The following is an 18,588-nucleotide window of genomic DNA, read 5'->3' on the forward strand; positions in this document are numbered from 1 at the left end:
TAGTGTCACATCAGTTTCTTTAAGGCACCCCTAGGCCAAAAGAAAATACCTAACTTTATATCTCAACAACCAAGTAGGATCAGAAAGAATGACATACATAAATAAATTGGAAAAAACAAACAGTACACTGTGCATAGATGCTAGGGATATTGGGAGTAGAGCTATAGGGCCTGAGTCTGAGTTGTATGCTAATGCTGCCACAGCTGCAATTTTTTCAGGTATGGATGTGCAAAAATATGCTAAAACGACAGCGGCCATAACCTGAGCCATCGCAGCTGTAACTGTGTACATACGCAGCACCGGACGACGATCAGGCAAACATCGACTCCTTGAGTATTTGGTCACAGAATGGCCGCCATAACAGAGACACCAGAGCCATGTTTCCTGTGAACAGGATCGCAGTCAGAGGCTGATAGACGCCCTGAAAATGGTTGTGACACGCCCGCGATTTTCTCCCCACTATCCATTACCTCACACAAAACAGCCCGTTTGTCAGTCACTTGTAAAAGATCCTCTGGGCCAGAATATTAGCAATTTAATCGCCTCAAGTGTGTATTGCGGCTGTGACGCATGCCCAGTCGGCCGATAATCGCTCAACCCTATATTTATCTTCACAACTAGACTAATCCTAATGTTGGGGGTGAAAGCAGGATAACTTATGGTGTAACAAATGTATTTTCTGCAGTAGCAGTTGGGGAAATGTTATTAGGGGTATTTGAGTAACTGGCAGTCGTATTACTTATTTAAAGGGGTTATCGATGTATATAATTAAACATTGCATAAAATTGGGAGTACTACCTCTAAATATGTTGGAGACAACAGTTATACCCTTTTTACACCAAAGTCCTGGGTCTGACCTGGGATTTGGAACACGGCCGTTGTCCGACATTTTTCATGTGCTCTGGTGACTGGGCGCAGCCATAACACTTTCAGTCAGCTGGCCACTGATCCTCCAGTCTCCGTGCACCACACGATTCCATGCACCACTCAGCACCTGTTTCCATTTCTCTAATCATATTCACTACAGTGGATACCTGACCCTGTTAGCCAATCAGTGCTCAGGCAGTACTATAAAGCGACTTCCTACTTCATACAGGGGTATTCAATATGAAACGTAAACTTCGCCGTCTATGCGGGTCGAAGTTTTCGCTGCACATCGGAGCTTTTGCCAGTGAAAAGGTATCGGGCGCGCCCCCGATTATACCCGTATTCAATATGAAATCGTCAAAAACGGCACCCGGCGAATGTGAAATCAGCGAAAACTTTGCTGATTTTTGGGGAAATTACCCCAACACGCCCAAAAAGATGGTCTGACATGGGGGATCACTCTGGATATCCCCGATTAGACCTGCTGAAGGTTCTTGGGGTCTTTAAACCGGCTAAATAGCTGCTATTTTGGGGATTTTGGAAGGTGGTGAAGAATAGTATTCATTAGTTTTTTTTTTCAGAAAATAAGTAGTCCCAGCAAATTTGGGGTACTTGAAAATGGGGGCCAACATATTTAAAAGTTGCTAAAGTGAAGTTTTAAAAATCATGAAAAATCCACCTGCCGCAAACACCTGCAATGAAAAAAAACACCTGGGGCATACTTGGGGACTCCCCTAGAATGTAGTTAGTTTTTAACTTTGTACCCCCCAATTTTTTTTTCGACCCCAAACTGAAAGTGCTTTTTTTGGGGTCCTCTGAGGTATTTTTTTAAATATTTTTGACACAGTTTACCTTTGGGGGACTGTCTTAAGGTTGCAGGGTGGTTTCCGAAATGTTGCACCCCAATTCTGCACTTTTTTTCGCCACCCATTCCTTGGTGATACTTTTCCGCAGGGTCGAATGCAATATACTTTTCGCACCGGGAAAAAGTTTTCCAATTGAATACGGTGCAAAAGTAAAACAGTCGAAAATTATGTCATCCGAGCGAAAACCTCGCAGAAACAGTGTTTTCGCTCCAAATTGAATACCCCTAATAGTCTGGTTGCCAGTGCAGCGTCTTCCGAAGCCCTGTCTTTGTCCAGTCTACCTGTGCTCCTCAGAGACCTGTTCCTCAGTCCCTTACAGTGCATGCAACTCCCAATTCCTGTGCTGTCGCAGTTCAGCAAATCCTCTGTACTATTCTTATTAAGTCCAAATCCAGTCGGGTTCAGTCCAATTTCGGTTCCAGTCCATGTCCGGATCCAGTCTGGTTCAGCTCATGTACAGATCTGGACGATTTCAGCCCAAGTCGCCTGAAGTAGCCAGAATCTTCAAGCCTCGCACATTTGTCCTTCTCTCTGTACCCGGGCCGAATTCACAAAAATCTCATAGTGTGACAGTGTATAAACTTGATATGTCTGAACTACATCGTTCACAGACATATAAGGTCAGACCTGGAGCACAGGCGATGCAGATATATCTCAAAGATATTTATCGGTGCATCAGCATGTGTGTACGGGTGACCCACCAACTGCCCGTACACTGGGTGCAGGCCCACCAACACTGACATCACAAAAGTGCAGGCAAATTTAAATGCCTGCCGAGTTGTGATTTCAGGGCAGACACATCGAGCAGCAGATTGGTAAATTGATAGTGTGTACCCAGCATTAATCTGTCTGCTCATTTTACACCTGCCCCACCTGCTGTGCAAAGCTACTTACACTTTTCTGCTTTGCTCCCAACACAAAAAAAGCCTCAGTCAGTATGATTGTGCCGAGGATTATTATTATCCTTTATTTATATGGCGCCACAAGTGTTCCACAGCGCCTTACAAAGTACATAGACAAATAAGTGAGCAAACAACAGATGACGTACAATACAATGCAGGGAAAGGATGAGGTTTATATACAATGTTACATTAGTGATGGTAACACTCCAATAAGCAACAGGTGTTAGGTGCCCGAGTGAGGAGTAGATGGCAGTATAAGGAGTAGGAACAAGAAGGTAGAGGGCCCTGCTCGTGAGAGCTTACATTCTAAAGGGGCAGGGCATACAAACAGGTGTGACACAGATGGGGTAGACAGGGAGGCAGGAGCAAATGGCAGCAGGTTAGGAAGAAAGCTGGAAAGCTTTGGTGAACTAGTGGGTCTTGAGAGCCAGTTTCAAAATTTGTAGAGAGGCGGAGAGTCTAATAGAGGGAGAGAGTTCCAGAGGTAGGGAGCAGCACAGACAAAATCTTGGAGGCGTGAGTGGGAGTACATGGTAGTTTTACATATGCTGCACACCATATTTTGCAGCTTAGTATTTCATACACTAACAATTAAATATTTTTTTTGGTGGTACAGGTTGTCTCCCATATCCAAATATTCCAAAATACGGAATTATTTTGGCATGACTGAGATAATGAAACCTTTCACTTTTGATGGCTCAATGTACACAAACTTATCTAAGGCACAAATTATTAAAAATATTGTATCAAATTACCATCAGGTTGTGTGTATATGAAACAAATGAATTTCATTGCTGTGTGTATAAGTTGTATATAACACAAATGCAGTGTGTGTATATTAGGGTCCCATTCCCAAGATATTTCATTACGATATGCAAATATTCTAAAATACTGAATATTCCGTTATCCAAAATAACCCCATTCCAAGCATTTTGGATATGGGAGACTCAACCTGTACAGACATTGGCAGGAAACAGGTGTGGGGGTAAGAATCACATAATGTGTATCAAGTAATTTAATATGCATACCTATTTTTTTATTTCAAATACTTCTCAAAGTTGCCATATTAGTAAGGCGTAAAACTGGATGTGCAGGTGCATGTGGTTTATTCTAGTAGAGCTTTGTTAATCTAATGACCTATATTATGAAGGCTTGTTCACACACCATGGGTTAGCTATAATGCAGCAACATGCATTGTCTTCTAGGTGAATGCATGAAAACCACACTGAAGATACAGGTACCCATAAAGATTTATAGATCACTATAAGAATTGTTTCTATACCAGTGTCTGCTCACACTTCCATGTGATGAAAAATGAATGGGAAAAAACAGAACGTAGCACTTTCTATGATGTTCATTGTTGGGTAAAAGTATCTACAGTAACTGCTTGTATGTAAACCACCATGTCTGAATGAGCCTTATATCACATTACATATTGTACAGTAAGTGTATGATTGAAGTTTGCAAATAATGTCTCAAGTCAGAGCAGAGCTTTCACATTACAAAAATCAGCAGATTGTATTTTTACATTTCTATACTCAAATCATGTTTGAAGATCACATTTTATATCTATTTGTATCTAGTCAATGGAAGTGGACTACATATATACTTCCATCTATAATCACATTTTGTCTCATTGCGGTATTACAGTGATATGGTAGAGTTTTATTACAATTAAATAGAAGCATCTATAGGAATAGTATTGTTTTCTCCAGTATATAGGCCATATTGAAGTTGGTCATCTTTAACGGCCGCCCATGACATTTGCTTGGTGGAAAACTTGGCTGCCCATTCACCAGTGTTGTTAACAACTATAACACCACCATAGCCATCCACCCTGGTTTTCATGTAGCTTAGACCTGCTTCTGCAGCCTCTTCTGTACACATTCCTGAAACAAAACATGAGTAGATCTTATGTCAGACTTCACAGGAGCACTTGGGGGCAGCCAGCCGTTACACAACTGCTTTCTGCAGGTACCTTCAGTGTTGTTTCAGTATAGCTTTATTAATGAACAAATAAAAGATCTGTTCAGATTGTTATCAATCTGATTTGTATATACACTGATCATTTCAAAGCAAACGATGATGTAAAAAAAACAAATGCTATCAGTCGAATAATGACACTAAATTTGTTTTAATATTGCAAATCTAAACTTGATGGTACCACGGAAGAGGATGGGCATGAAATACCGGCGGCTCAATAGCCACCGGTTCAAATCCAGACACTGGAACCCCGCAGATTCAAGATCCCGACATGGGTGGCAAGTATGCTATCCCTAACCTTCCCTTTGCGGTGACTAACCCTAACCCTCCCTTAGTGGTGCCTAGCCTGCCCAGGGGGTGCCTAAACCTAATCCCCCCCATCCCTGGGGACAATATGGGAGAGTGCGCTACTTACCTCCGTCTGGACATTCGGCATTCCGTTGTTCAGGATGCCGACGCCAGTATTCTGTCATTCGGGATAGTGGCATTTTAACTACATCCCCCATGGAAGGAATGGGTTTGTTTTAATGATGCTATAAACTCCTGGTATGTAGAGGTTAATAAATAAATAAATAAATAGAGTAAATCTCTCTCTGCATACTGTATGTATCATTGACTGTTTATAGAAAAAGGCATTTATACTGGGTATGCATAACACATATAATAAAGTTCTTGTTGAGTAGAACTAAATAACTGACGATGGCCCTCATTTGCAGCCACTTTGTTAATGATTATTTTCTGCAGAGATGGGCATGGCTATAAGGTCACAGATGGCAAACGCAAGTATCTGACTTTATGGATTATGATGTACTGATCTAAAACACTAATAATAAAACATGGGTCACCAACTAGGTAAGGACAGTTGAAGCTTTAATGAGCTACATCAATCCACTAGAATAAATGTAATATATTGCTGCAATAAATTTCAAACTGTACAAGTTCCTCTTTCTTAGTCATCACTGTGGTTACAATGCAACAAAAATATAATGGATGATTACCTTTCTCCATGTAATGTAGGATAAGTCTGCCTAGTGTCACTCTCATAATGCTTTCTCCATGTCCTGTGGTCGAGATTGCGCCTACATTGTTATCAGCATAACCTCCGCAACCTGCAAAACACAGACATAAGTCTAAACACCATAATAAAATGGAGATTATATTATATTCTCCATTAAGGTTTGAACACATCTTTCTGTGTGTATATTGCTACTGAAGAGGTTTCTGAGTAACAGTATATTTGTAGTAATACACATATCTACACTGGGGTGAAACAGTTTTTACCCCCTTCCTGCTTTCTTCTAAGTTTGCATATTTGTTAGACAAAAAGTTATCCAACACCAAATGGCCCTTTGAATGAGTAACTAAGGAGGCAACTACTTTTCTCAATCAATGAACCAAATTTAATTGATAATAGGGATCAATTCGAATAGACACAATAAGGCTTGATTAGTGCCAGTCCTGTTGACTCTAAACATTACTTAAATAGAACCTTTCTAGCAATGTTGGCTAAAAGGTCTCAACAAACAGTACAGTAAAGTGCAATCAAAACAAATTCCAAAAGAGACAAAACAGTTATTGAAATATATCAGGCTGGAAACAGAAGCAAAGCCATTTCTAATGGGGCTCCAGGGCAACTAAATTGTGGGGACCCCTTCAAGCCACACGGAGCTCCCCTCCTTCGCCTACCCCCAAAGCCTATTGCTCCGCAACTAACTAACATAATGTGTCACGTGGCGTCGGTGAGAGGACTTGGGAGCCGCTCTGCGCTGTATGCAGCGGCACGGACTGTGCGCTGCATAAAGTAACACCGGCCCGTGGCAGTGAGCCTCCAATCTGGGAACAGATGCCACTGGACACCTGTTCTCGGCAGGTTCATACCGACCCTTTGTGTGGGCCTCGGGACGACCGCCCCGGTCATCCGCCCCCCCCCCCCTCTTAATCCAGCCCAGAATGGAGCCCATACATCTGCGATGTATTGTCCCAATTCCCTGTACTGTTGATGACGGGGTCGGGGAATTAAGGAGATCCAACATGGTGGGATTCTCAATTCACTGATCCCAACCAAAAAAGTTATCGGGTTCGGCGAGACAGGTATTACCTAAATTTTTTTCTCAATCCGCTGACGGATTGTCAATCATTGGTGTCTGCGGATTAGCGCACACAGAACCTCGGGACATTTATATGAAGTCCTCCTAGTTGATCCGGAAGAAAACACAATTATGAAATTTATCTTCTGTCAAAAAAACACATTTGGATGATTTCATGGGATCTTTTCCACAGGACCACTCTTAGAAAGACTTGGAAGAATTACCTGGCTACGATGCATTCCAGCATTTTAAGACCATTTAGGGGCTTACACAGTAAAGTGATACAGTTACTAAAGTACAAACCAGGCAGATCTCTCTGCCGACCGGCCATTGCGCCGATCAGGTAAGCTATACACACCTACCGATCAGCAGTTCTATGTGTCAGCACGGACATCACAACTGGGCAGGAATTTGCCCACCAAGCTGAGATGTCAAATCACCAGGGTCCCTGCAGCATGTGTACAAGCAGTAGGCTGACCACCCGTACACACAAAATGCGCCAATATATCTGTAGATTGTCTATCAATATGTCTAGCGTTTCTGCTAGGCTGTTTTAGCGGGGCACGGCGCCCTGCCCTCCTTCTGGAGAGCAAAAAGCACCCTGCCCTCACAGCCTGCGGGTGCCGTTCTCACCCGCGGGACGCAGTGTCCCGCGGGTGGACAAACATGCGGTGACCCGGTCACTGCTGGAGAATAGACGCCGGGCGCATGCGCCCGGCATCTATTCTCCCTTTCGGCAGCGCTTGGGGGCTGCCCCGCATGTAATAGCGGCAGGTGCATTTTTGTAGAATAAAAAATATAAAATAAAAAACATTTTAGGGACTAGAAAATGGGTGCAAGCATATTTTTAAGTACCCCAAATTTGATGGGCATAGTTATTCTCCCCAGAAAAATTGCTAAATGCTATTCTGCATAACCAAAGCTGCATTTATGCACCTGCCGCGACTATTTAAAAACCCGACCCATTCAGCATGCAAAAATAGGGGTACCCATAGTGATCCCCCATGTCTGGACATCTTTAGGGGGATGACTGGATGTTTTCCCGAAAATTGCCATTTTTTGCCGCTCCCATTTTCGCCGGGTCCCGTTTCGGCGTCCTTTGAAATTGACTACAGGGATTATCAGGCACGCGTGCGATACTTTTCCGCCTGGAAAACTGTCAAAGGAGGTGAAAAGTCCAGCAGGCGAAAAGTCTGGACTTTTCACCTCAAATTGAATACGGGCCTTAATAGGACTTTGTGATGCAAGTATGTCACTGTGACATCATGTGAGGTCAGCATGGAAATTATGACATCATGCGAAGTCAGTATAGACATTATGGGGCATATTCAATTAGATGCAAAAAGTCCCGTACTTTTCGCTGACATTGCTGGTTTTCCATGCAAGAAGTATCGCACGCGTCCCTGCTTATCCCCGTATTCAATTAGAAATCAGCAAAAACGGGACTCTGTGAAACCTACAGGCGAAAAGTACTGTCAAATTCTGGGAAATCAGCCTGACACCCCCCACATTGGGGATCACTATAGATGCCCCCGAATAGGCCTGCTGAAGGTATTTGGGGCACTTAAATGATCTAAATAGCTGCTATTTAGTGTCTTTGCAGAAGTGGGGAAGAATAGCATTTAGCAGTGTTTTTTGGAGAAAATAAGTAATCCCAGCATATTTGGGGTACATGAAAATGGGTGCTAGCATATGCTAAAGTGAGCTAAACTTGAGTCTATTTCGCTAGTTTTTATGTTTGTCCCCCAACTTTGGAGTTTTTCACCCCCAAAATGAAAGTACTTTTTTGGGGTGATCTAAAGTATTTTTTAAACTTTTATTGACGCAGTTTACCTTTAGGGGACTGTCCCAAGGGTGCAGGGGGTTTTCTGATGTTTGCACCCCAAAACCCCAATTCGGCACTTTTTTTCGCCACCTATTCATAGGTTAAACTCTTTCGCTAACTCCAATGCATTGACTTTCCGCACCGGCTAAAAGCCACCAGCATTGAATACGGAGGAAACTTTTCGCATGGCGAAATGACGTCACTCACGATACTTTTCCGCAGAAACTGACTTATCGCGGCTAATTTAATACGACCCCAAAAGTGAGATTAGGAGCAAGTCAGTCTTCTAACTATAAAGATACCAGAGACAGAACACAAATCAGGAAGTTTAGCAATGCTCCCTTGGAAGTGATCTATTGCAGAATGACCGGTAGAAGAAAAATGTTTCAGGAGTGTAGCCGCACTGCAAGGTGTTTAAATAGTTAAAACTAGCTGAAGTACCCGGCGTTGCACAGGTTTAAATCTTCAAGTTAAGTTTTATGTGATGTCGTCCAAATCCATCCAGTGGAAGGCTCAGTACAAGCTCCTCGGGTTAAAGTTCTGCCCAGTGTACACCAACGGAAGGTCCAACCAGGACCTCAACCCCCTGGTATGTCTTCTGGGATCCAATGTTACCACTCTGAAGTTTTCGTCTAAATCCATCCAGTGAAAGGCACTCGGGTCAAAGTTCTGTACAGCGTACCCCAACGGGAGGTCTGACCGGGACCCTAAGCCCCCCTAAAACCTGGCCAGGATCCACCTGGACCACCTCGCGTTGGTTTCATCCCAATCGGTGCAGGGGTGTCCGAATGCATAACCGGACAAACAGCTCTCCAAAACTCTTTAAACACAAAACCCAAGCCTTTTAGAAGTCTTCCTAACCCACCACTCAGGGCCATGGGCCTGACTCAGTACCAGTCGCAAGTGCAACTATAGAAGCAGATCGAGCAATTGTTTGTCATCGCGCATGCGTATAAGCCGCACTGCATGTGCGCAGCGATCACTCTGATTATGGACGCACAGAGGAATCCATTGCAAAGTGAGTGACGGGATGTCAGTGTTTGGGGGTGGTGACGGGGGAGTGGTCGGAGAAACGCAGACGTGTCTATATGAACGCCGTATCCTGAGCATGCATAAATGATCTACTGCATTTGCATAGGCAGCTTGAGAGCTCTCTAAGTGCAATAAGACTTGCAGTGTCTATGGCTGGTCAGAGCTGCTGTACACGCTGTGCGAGTGGCCGATGTGCGTCGATGCCACCGATGTTTACGCAGAACAGCGAGATTGGACGGATATGAGAAAACAGCAGTGGGTATCTTTATGGCGGCTGAGCTTTGGAAAGCGTTTGCATATTTTAGCAGCTGCGTCCCGTATGGATTCGCAGCTGCGATCCGTACTGAATCAGGCCCTATATCCTCGCTCACTATCTCTCCCCTCTGTCACCAGTCTATCTGCCCCTCCCCTCTAGATTGTAAGTGCTCATGTGCAGGGCCCTCTTTCCTCATGTGATTTTTTGATTAGCTTAATTTGACCAACATCATGTCATTTTTGGGGTGAAAATGTGCATAGTGCAGGAAAATAGGTTAATAGATATGGGACAAGTATATGGGGGTGCTATATGAATGGGACATGTTTTTGAGATCGTGGGTGTTAAGAGGCATATTTTGACTTATTTTTAAAAGTGGCTTAAAAGGACACAAATCTATACTTAGACATTTGTATGCACCCCTAATTAAATAGATCATTATTATACAGAAAAGCTCCTGCTTTCTATAATTTTTTCATTGTTTGAGAAAAATGCTTATAAACAGTCACTGGACACAATTTAAGAACCCCAAATACTTTGATTATGGCTACTAATAGACTTCTGTACTGTTATCCAATAATAGTTTCTCTTTTTTTGGGGTTACAGGCAGATTTCCCCATTTTCACCTATAGTTAACAAGTGTAAAACCAGCAGGAATTATCAGGTGAAACATTTATCACCCATTTTTGTAATTGGATTGCACCCGTGAAAACTTATCACGTTCGCCTCTAATTACCCCATTAGATGCATTTTCTGCAAAAAAAGAGACGTCCCAAGCTAGCAGAGTTGCACAGGACCGGGCAGCTGACTCACGCCAGGCACGTCGCTCTGTGTGACATATTGAGGATAGATGAAGGACGACACATCTGAACCTTGTGGCAAAACATATCCCACAGGAAAATAATTCTGAAGCTTTGTTATAAAAGTTGTGCCAAATAAATTTTATACAAATTTTAACATTTTCTTAAGTTATTAAAGTTCAAATTCATTATTATAAAAAATAAATAAATAAATAAATAAATTTTGGGCCTGATTCAGAGTTGGAGGCAGCCTTCATTTTTGAGTCTGTTGCTGAAGTCACAGCTGCGATAATATGCAAATGCTAGTTTCAGACTGCCCTTTGTGTAGTAGCCAGTGGCTGGATGAGCAAGCACTGAAACGCACACTTTCAGCGTCTCTGTGCACGCTGTAACAACGCCGGTATTTATCGATACGCCACAAGCGACACTTGCACCAGCCGTATGGCAGGTGCAGTTTCTCCATTTGAACATGTCCGGTATGGCTGCTACACTGCATCTGAAAACGCAGCCGCTTTCACCGACACGACCGCGACACTCCCATAACAGAATTTTTTGTGTGTTCACTTCAGGCCAACTCCCAGTCAGCACCCAAGAGCACCCATCACTTTTTTGCCCTATATCAGATACTGTCAGACCCGATCGCAACAGGATGTTTGAGCGCACACTCCGACGCATGCGTCGTACGGGTTTTCAGTACTTTTGTCGCATGTGCATTATGCAAATTATCGTACGAATGCATGATCAACAATGCATTCAAATTGTGCGCACCAATTCCTTATTCCAAATATACATTAAGAAAAATCTGAATATTTGTTAACAAAATTCTGTTCAAGGAGTTTCACAATGATGCTCTTAACCTAATTCAATCATGAAAAATGTACAATTTCTGATAAAGTTTAATCCAAAAGCAATGCGCCTGCTTAGTGAATAGTACACTATGCTGCGAGGATGCTCTGAGAATACATTTCTCAGCTCTGTTAAAAGCAAGCACAAAGAAAAAGTGCACAGCAAGCACATTAAAATTGTGCATAAACAAAGCAGCAACCAGATTAAAACTGAGCATATACCATAAAAGAAAAATTAATCTACAAAATAAATGAATAGGGAAGATCCCACATCTAACCCTTTCTTTATGCAAAGTTCAGGACTGGAGAATTTGAAGTGAGAAAAAAAACCACACATTTCTAGAAAGGCTTTTTCACTTGAATTAAAACATGGAAAGCTACAATGAAGTTTCAAGGACTTGGTATCAATTATATTAAAAGCAGGCAGAAACTTCTTATTAAATCATCTGCAAATAAAATATATCCAATATTTATTTTCAGCTCAAAAAGTAAAGAAAGGAAATATATAGCATTCAAAATTGTACTTCATTTATGGAAGTTATAATTAATTGAATTTTATTAAATAATATTTTACAACATTTTCTGGAAAAAAAAAAAAAAAAAAAATATGAAATTGCACATTGTTAATGAAGACTGAGGTTTCCCTCACCTATACATGCTGTATCGCCAACACGTCCGACCATTTTATTCGTTATGCCGCCGGTAGATGTTGCTGAAGCCACATTTCCTTGACTGTCAACAGCAACAGCCCCAACTGTTCCCAAACCTCTACCAATAAAATAAAATACTGGTTAGTCGATTAGCTTTATTTTTTTTTTCGTTGCATCATGTATGGATCATAGCTAGGTATGTTTTGCTTACATTCTATCTGTAACAAAGGTGCTTAGAAATTCCGGATTTTGTTGGTTTCTTTAGGATGGGAGTGTTAGGGTTAGGTTGTGGGGAGGGGGAGGGGGGGGGGGCACACACAAAGGATTATATAAGAACAAACCAAATCAACTTTTGCACAAGAGCTGCCGCTCGGAAGCCTTTTTATTTAAATATAGCTATAGCAATGTTATAGAGCAGTCTTTCCACACTTCAACATGTAAAACACCATTGTTTTTAAAATAATCCGCTTGCGAAGGTAATTTCATTTGTAGAATACACATTTCCCACCACTGCTATGCAATCAAATTGAGTACAAGCATTTTCAGCAGAGCGAATTATGTTGCACTACAAGTGATATATCTGTGTGTAAGCAGGACCAGCTGCATTTTTCTGAATGCTCTTTAGAGTTGGAAGAGACCACACCCTTATCACAATGCCTCCCCTGGGTTTTCATTTTACATACAGTAACCTATCTGCTGTATAATAAAAAGTTTTGTTTTCAAAGCAACACATTAGGCAATACAGGGGGGATTCAATTCAGTGCGACTTGAATAGAGTTCCTGGAGTTAGACAATTGACTGTGCTGTGTCCTGCACTTAGTCAGGAGATGCCGGTTACCGTGCCTTAAGCTGGGTGTTTAGTTGCGGTAACTATAAATTTTCCGACTTAAGTGTCGGCCGCGATGCTGTTTGCACACAAACTAAGGCCCGTATTCAATTTGAGGCGAAAAGCTGGAATCCGTGGAAAAGTTTCGTCAGGCGGAAAAGTATTGCCGTATTCAATTTGAAAGACTTTCCGCCTAGGAAAATCAATGCAATGTAATAGGCGGAAAAGTTTTGCCTATGAATAGCAGACTGAAAAAAAATAAGAGATATGGTAAGAACTTACCCTTGTTATCTCTATTTCTACGAAGTCCATAGGGTTCCACAGGATACCTTGGGGTATAGGTGATGAAGTCAGTCTTCAGGCACCACAGAGTTAAAGTTTTCAGCCTCCCAGGATGCATCTAGGTCACTCTCCTATACCCCGCCCCCGGGCCAAGGCATCTCAGTTACGTCACAAGCCATAGGCCGGAGGAGGAGAAGAAAGAGAGAAGAAAGATCTGGACACTCACAAGCATCACATTCTCACCATAGGGAGACTGAAAAACCGGTGACCAGAATAAAGCCCATCTGCAGTACAGGTGCGACAGGGCAGGAGACCTGTGGAACCCTATGGACTTCGTAGAAATAAAGATAACAAGGGTAAGTTCTTACCATATCTTTTATTTTCTACTGCAGGGTCCATAGGGTATCCACAGGATACCTTGGGGATGTCCCAAAGCAGTATCCTTCAAGGGTGGGGACGCTCCTGTGCTGAGAGGAGAATCCGCCGCCCGAAGGAAGCATCCTGAGAGGCAAAGGTGTATACAGCGTAATACCACAAAGGTATGGACAGAAGACCACGTAGCAGCCTTGCAGATCTGAACTGCAGAGGCACCACGTCTAGCTGTCCACGAAGGACCCACAGACCTAGTGGAATGAGCCCTCACAGAGGAGGGAACTGAAAGACCTTCATGAAGATAAGCTTCTGAAATTGCCATACGAATCCAGCCTGCCAAAGTCTGCTTTGAAGCAGGCCAACCCTTTTTACGGAGGCCATAGAGGACAAACAAGGTGTCAGATTTCCTAAACAAAGAAGCGCGGTCCACATAAATCTTTAAGGCCTGCACAACATCCAAAGTGGCTTCACCCACTGAAAGTCCAGGTGAATTGAAAGCCGGCACAACAATTTCTTCATTGATGTGAAAACTGGATACCACTTTGGGAAGGAATCCCGGACGAGTGCGAAGCACCGTCCTATTCCTATGAAAAATCAGAAAAGGGGGTCTACAAGAGAGCCCCTAAATCCGAAACCCTTCTGGCCGAGGCAATGGCCAGTAGGAATATGGTTTTAGCTGTAAGCCATTTAAAGTCCACTGAGCCCAGTGTTTCAAACGGCGGTCCCTGGAGAACTCTGAGGACCACAGCCAAATCCCAAGGCGCCAACGGTGGAACAAAAAGGTGGCTGAATGCGAAGAACACCTTGCATAAAGGTGCGCACATCAGAGAGCGCAGCAATCCTATGATGAAACCAGACTGACAGGGCAGACACCTGCTCTTTCAGAGAAGCCAGGCGAAGCCCATGATCCAGTCCAGCCTGTAGGAAAGCCAACACCCTAGACAGGCGGAACTCCCTAGGGGAATACCCTCTAGGTCAGTGTTGGCTAACCTTGACACTCCAGCTGTTGTGGAACTATATATCCCAGCATGCCCTGCCACAGTTTTAGCATGCCCTAATAGCAAAACTGTAGCAGTGCATGCTGGGTTATGTAGTTCCATAACAGCTGGAGTGTCAAGGTTAGCCAACACTGCTCTAGGTCTACACCACCGGAAGAAAGTATGCCACACACGATGGTAGATTCTTGCCGAGGAAGGTTTACGAGCTCTTAGCATGGCTTGCACCACAGAGCCAGAAAACCCTCTGGACTTTAGCATGACCGTTTGAACAGCCACGCCGTCAAAAACAGCCGAGTCAGGTCCGGGTGAAGACAAGGACCCTGTGACAGCAGATCCGGTCGTAATGGTAACCTCAGAGGAACGTCTACTGACAGACTCTGGGGGTCGGAGAACCAGTGCCGTCTGGGCCACTCGGGAGCTATCAACAGTAGCGTACCTCCTTCTTGTTTGAATTTCCGTATTACCCGCGGAAGAAGGGAAAACGGAGGGAAAAGGTAGGCAAACTGGAACGTCCACTGGACAGACAGAGCATCAACCAGAGACGCCTTTTCGTCTCTTGTTCGAGACCCGTACACCGGCAACTTGTTGTTGTGCCGGGATGCCATGAGGTCTATCTCTGGAAGACCCCATTTGTCCACCAGACTCTGAAAGACGTCCTGGTGTAAAGACCACTCTCCCGGATGCACGTCCTGCCTGCTGAGAAAATCCGCTTCCCAGTTGAGGACTCCCAAGATGAACACTGCTGATATTGCTGGGAGATTGCGCTCCGCCCAGACCAGAATACGGGACACTTCTGCGAGTGCTGCCCGACTTCGGGTTCCTCCTTGTTGGTTTAAATAGGCCACCGTAGTGGCATTGTCCGACTGGACCTGCACAGGGTGACCCTGGAGAACCGGCTGTGCCAGCTGGAGAGCTCTGAACACCGCACGGAGTTCCAAAATGTGTATTGGAAGCTCCGGTTCCGCCCGAGTCCACCTGCCCTGAAACAAGTGTGGACCCGTGACAGCTCCCCAGCCCCGGAGACTGGCGTCAGTTGTTAACAGGACCCAGTTCGCCACCCAGAACAGGCGACCCTTGTTGAGGTGGGTCGTCTGCAACCACCAGGTTAGAGACAGGCGAACCTCCGGAGTGAGCACCATTGTCTGGGACTTGCGACACTGAGGCAATCCATTCCATCTGGACAGGATCTGTTCCTCCGTCACAAAGATCCGCTGCTGCCTGGAGTCCAATAAGGCCCCGAGGTGCAGGATCCTCTGAGACGGGGTGAGAGTGGACTACTGACAGTTTATCAACCAGCCGCGACGTTGCAGTACCGCAATCGTCAGATCCAGATGGTGTAAAAGAAGCTCTGGAGACCCCGCTATCAACAGGAGGTCGTCCAGATAAGGCAACAGTCGGACTCCCTGCGTCCGCAGGAGAGCCGCCATGACCTTGGTGAATACCCGTGGAGCAGTTAACAGGCCAAAAGGCAGCGCCCGGAACTGGAAATGTTCGTTGCAGATTGCAAATCTGAGGAACTGCTGATGGTGCAAAAGAATAGGGACATGCAGGTAAGCGTCCTGGATGTCCAATGACACCATGTAGTCCCCAGGTTCCAGTGCCAGAATAATGGACCGCAGGGTCTCCGTCCGAAACAGAGGCACCCTCAAGGACTTGTTGAGGGCCTTTAGGTTTAGAATTGGACGGTAAGACCCATTGGGTTTCTGCACCAAAAATAGATTGGAACAGAAACCCAGGCCCCGCTGGGAAATTGGAACATGCACTATAACTCCGGCCTGGACCATAGTGTGCAAAACCTTCCGCAGTTCCGAGGCTTTGCTCCGGTCTAGCGGAAGGCCTGTGGTAAAGAACCGGAATGGAGGCCTGTGCCGAAAGGAGAGGGCATACCCGTGAGAGACCACCTCCTGACCCCAAGTGTCTGTCGTAGTCCTCGACCAGCACTGGGCGAACTGAAGCAGGCGGCCCCCCACTTTGGGATCCCCCAAAAGGAGGCCCGGACAGTCAGGCCGCAGGTTTGTCATCTGACCTATGAGCCGGACGTCTGGTACTCCAGACCTGTTTCTTGGGCTTGGACAATTTCTTGGTCCCAGCCTGCCGTGGAAAGGACTGTGCTTTAGGCCTACCTTGGGCCCTGTGAGGCCGAAAGGACGACCCACCAGCACTAGAAGGTATCGTAGCAGACGGAGACATGCAGATTTTGCTGCTGCCAACGTAGCTACTATTTTGTCCAGATTTGGACCATATAGTACCTCTCCATTGAAAAGCAGACCTTCTAATCCCTTTTTTGGAATCCGTGTCCGCTTTCAAGAACGCAACCATAAGGTGCGACGAGCAGCCACGGCTGCAGAGGAGATCCTAGAGGTGAGCATACAAATATCTAAGGCCGCTTCATTAATGTGAGTGGCCGAGTCTCGGAGATTGCCCACCAACTTGGTCTGTTCAGCCGAACAGTCAGAGTCCAAAGACACCTCCAAATTATCCGCCCAGCGCTCCATATCTCTGGCTACCCAACACACGGCCATAGCCGGTCTGGATGCTCCCCCTGCAAGGGATGTTAAATTTGTAAATAAACCTTTTAATATATTCCTTCCTATAAACCTCTAAGATTCACCTGCCTAGAACCTCTAAGACAAAACCTGCCTATAAACCTCTAAACACAACGCTAATTGCGTACGCAGTATGACCGCAAATAAAGACAGGAGTGGAATCTTGTGGTTCCAACGCACAAGTATTATTCAGGTAAAAGTACAGTCAGTTACATGCAATCTATACATACATAATTTAGGCGTAAAAGGAAATAATACGGACCAAGTACGGTTATACATACGCTGCGCCTCTGGACCCAGAGATAGACTTCTGACTAGATATCCTCAGTTCACCCAAAATTCAGCATGAACTCCCAAACCAGTGTTTGGACACGTGTATTTATTCCCCCCCCCCAGACTGAAACAGGACAAAGGGAGAACTTCCTGTTGATCTCATTGGTTCCCAGAGGAGAAGCATATGTAACGACACATTTAACAGGTTTGTTTCAAATAGACTTTCCCTGCCTCTAACAGCCAGAGTCTTTCTGGTAATGCCTCCTTTAGCATCCTAACAGTTGAATCTAAAATATATATTTTGGTTGCTTGTAGGTTCTGCGGTCCATAACTAGAGAATGCATAATGCGATCTCCTCACCGATAGCACCGGAAAACTGTGGAAAGAGTATGCATCAGAACAACTCCAAGAATGACATGTTTATCTTGTATAATTCCTTAGTTAACAAATATCTTTATTTCTTAGCATTTAAACTAACTGAACCTTCTTGAATCATACAGTTTGATGCTAATGGAACTTTATGTGCGAATATGTAGTGTGTGGGTATTCGGGGTTTGGTAAGGACGCTAGTTATTAATGGGTGAGATTTAAGTGCATAATCTCTCATACACGAAGTGAACATCCAGCAGTGTGGATGGCTGAGGGTTGTAATTCTACATGCCCTCCGTCAGCAGGCCCCCACCTGCTGTGTTCAAAGGAAAACAAAACCTCTTTTCTTCTCACAGACTCTTGTGTGAAGTGCAAATGTATTATCACCTCAAACTTTTTGGGATTTGGAGCCATCTTGTCTAGGATTCAGGCAAATCCAATTGTGTAGATATTATATTACAATTGCCACAACTATACTTTATCTGCATCCAGGGATTCCCAATTTGTGTATAAAAATACCTATTGTCTCTTCTTATTTACTTCTACTCAGACAGCTGGTTTTTCCCGTTGCCCTTGGTAGGTAAACAAAAACATTGCCATCTGTTCTTAGCTCCTGGGTTATAACTTGAATTAATGCTGACCACACAAAATGGTGTCTTGCGATCTCATTTCCAACATGGAAACTGAACTTGTCTCACTCAATTATTCAGCTTCGACAGGGAATAAACGGATTTGAGGCAGATCTCCACCTTGCGGTCAGTGACATCCTTCAAGGATGACATCGAAGACATAGGCAACGTGGCACTTTTGAC

The 18,588-nt window shown here is 44.3% G+C and overlaps 1 protein-coding gene across 1 annotated transcript in view; it reads right to left on the bottom strand.

Moving 5' to 3' along the window:
• Positions 1-2,684: 2,684 nt before the first annotated feature.
• Positions 2,685-18,588, bottom strand: part of ASRGL1 (asparaginase and isoaspartyl peptidase 1) — a 61,197-nt gene continuing 45,293 nt past the window's right edge. The window contains exons 5-7 of the mRNA XM_088471217.1: positions 12,110-12,228; positions 5,617-5,727; positions 2,685-4,524 (exon numbers count right to left, since the gene is read on the bottom strand). Coding sequence (XP_088327343.1) covers positions 4,310-4,524; positions 5,617-5,727; positions 12,110-12,228 — 445 coding nt within the window. The 3' untranslated portion in view covers positions 2,685-4,309. The remainder of the gene's footprint in view (positions 4,525-5,616; positions 5,728-12,109; positions 12,229-18,588) is intronic.

The sequence above is a fragment of the Taudactylus pleione genome, unplaced genomic scaffold, assembly GCF_031769625.1.
Source record: "Taudactylus pleione unplaced genomic scaffold, aTauple2 ptg000015l, whole genome shotgun sequence".
Lineage (NCBI taxonomy): Eukaryota > Metazoa > Chordata > Amphibia > Anura > Myobatrachidae > Taudactylus > Taudactylus pleione.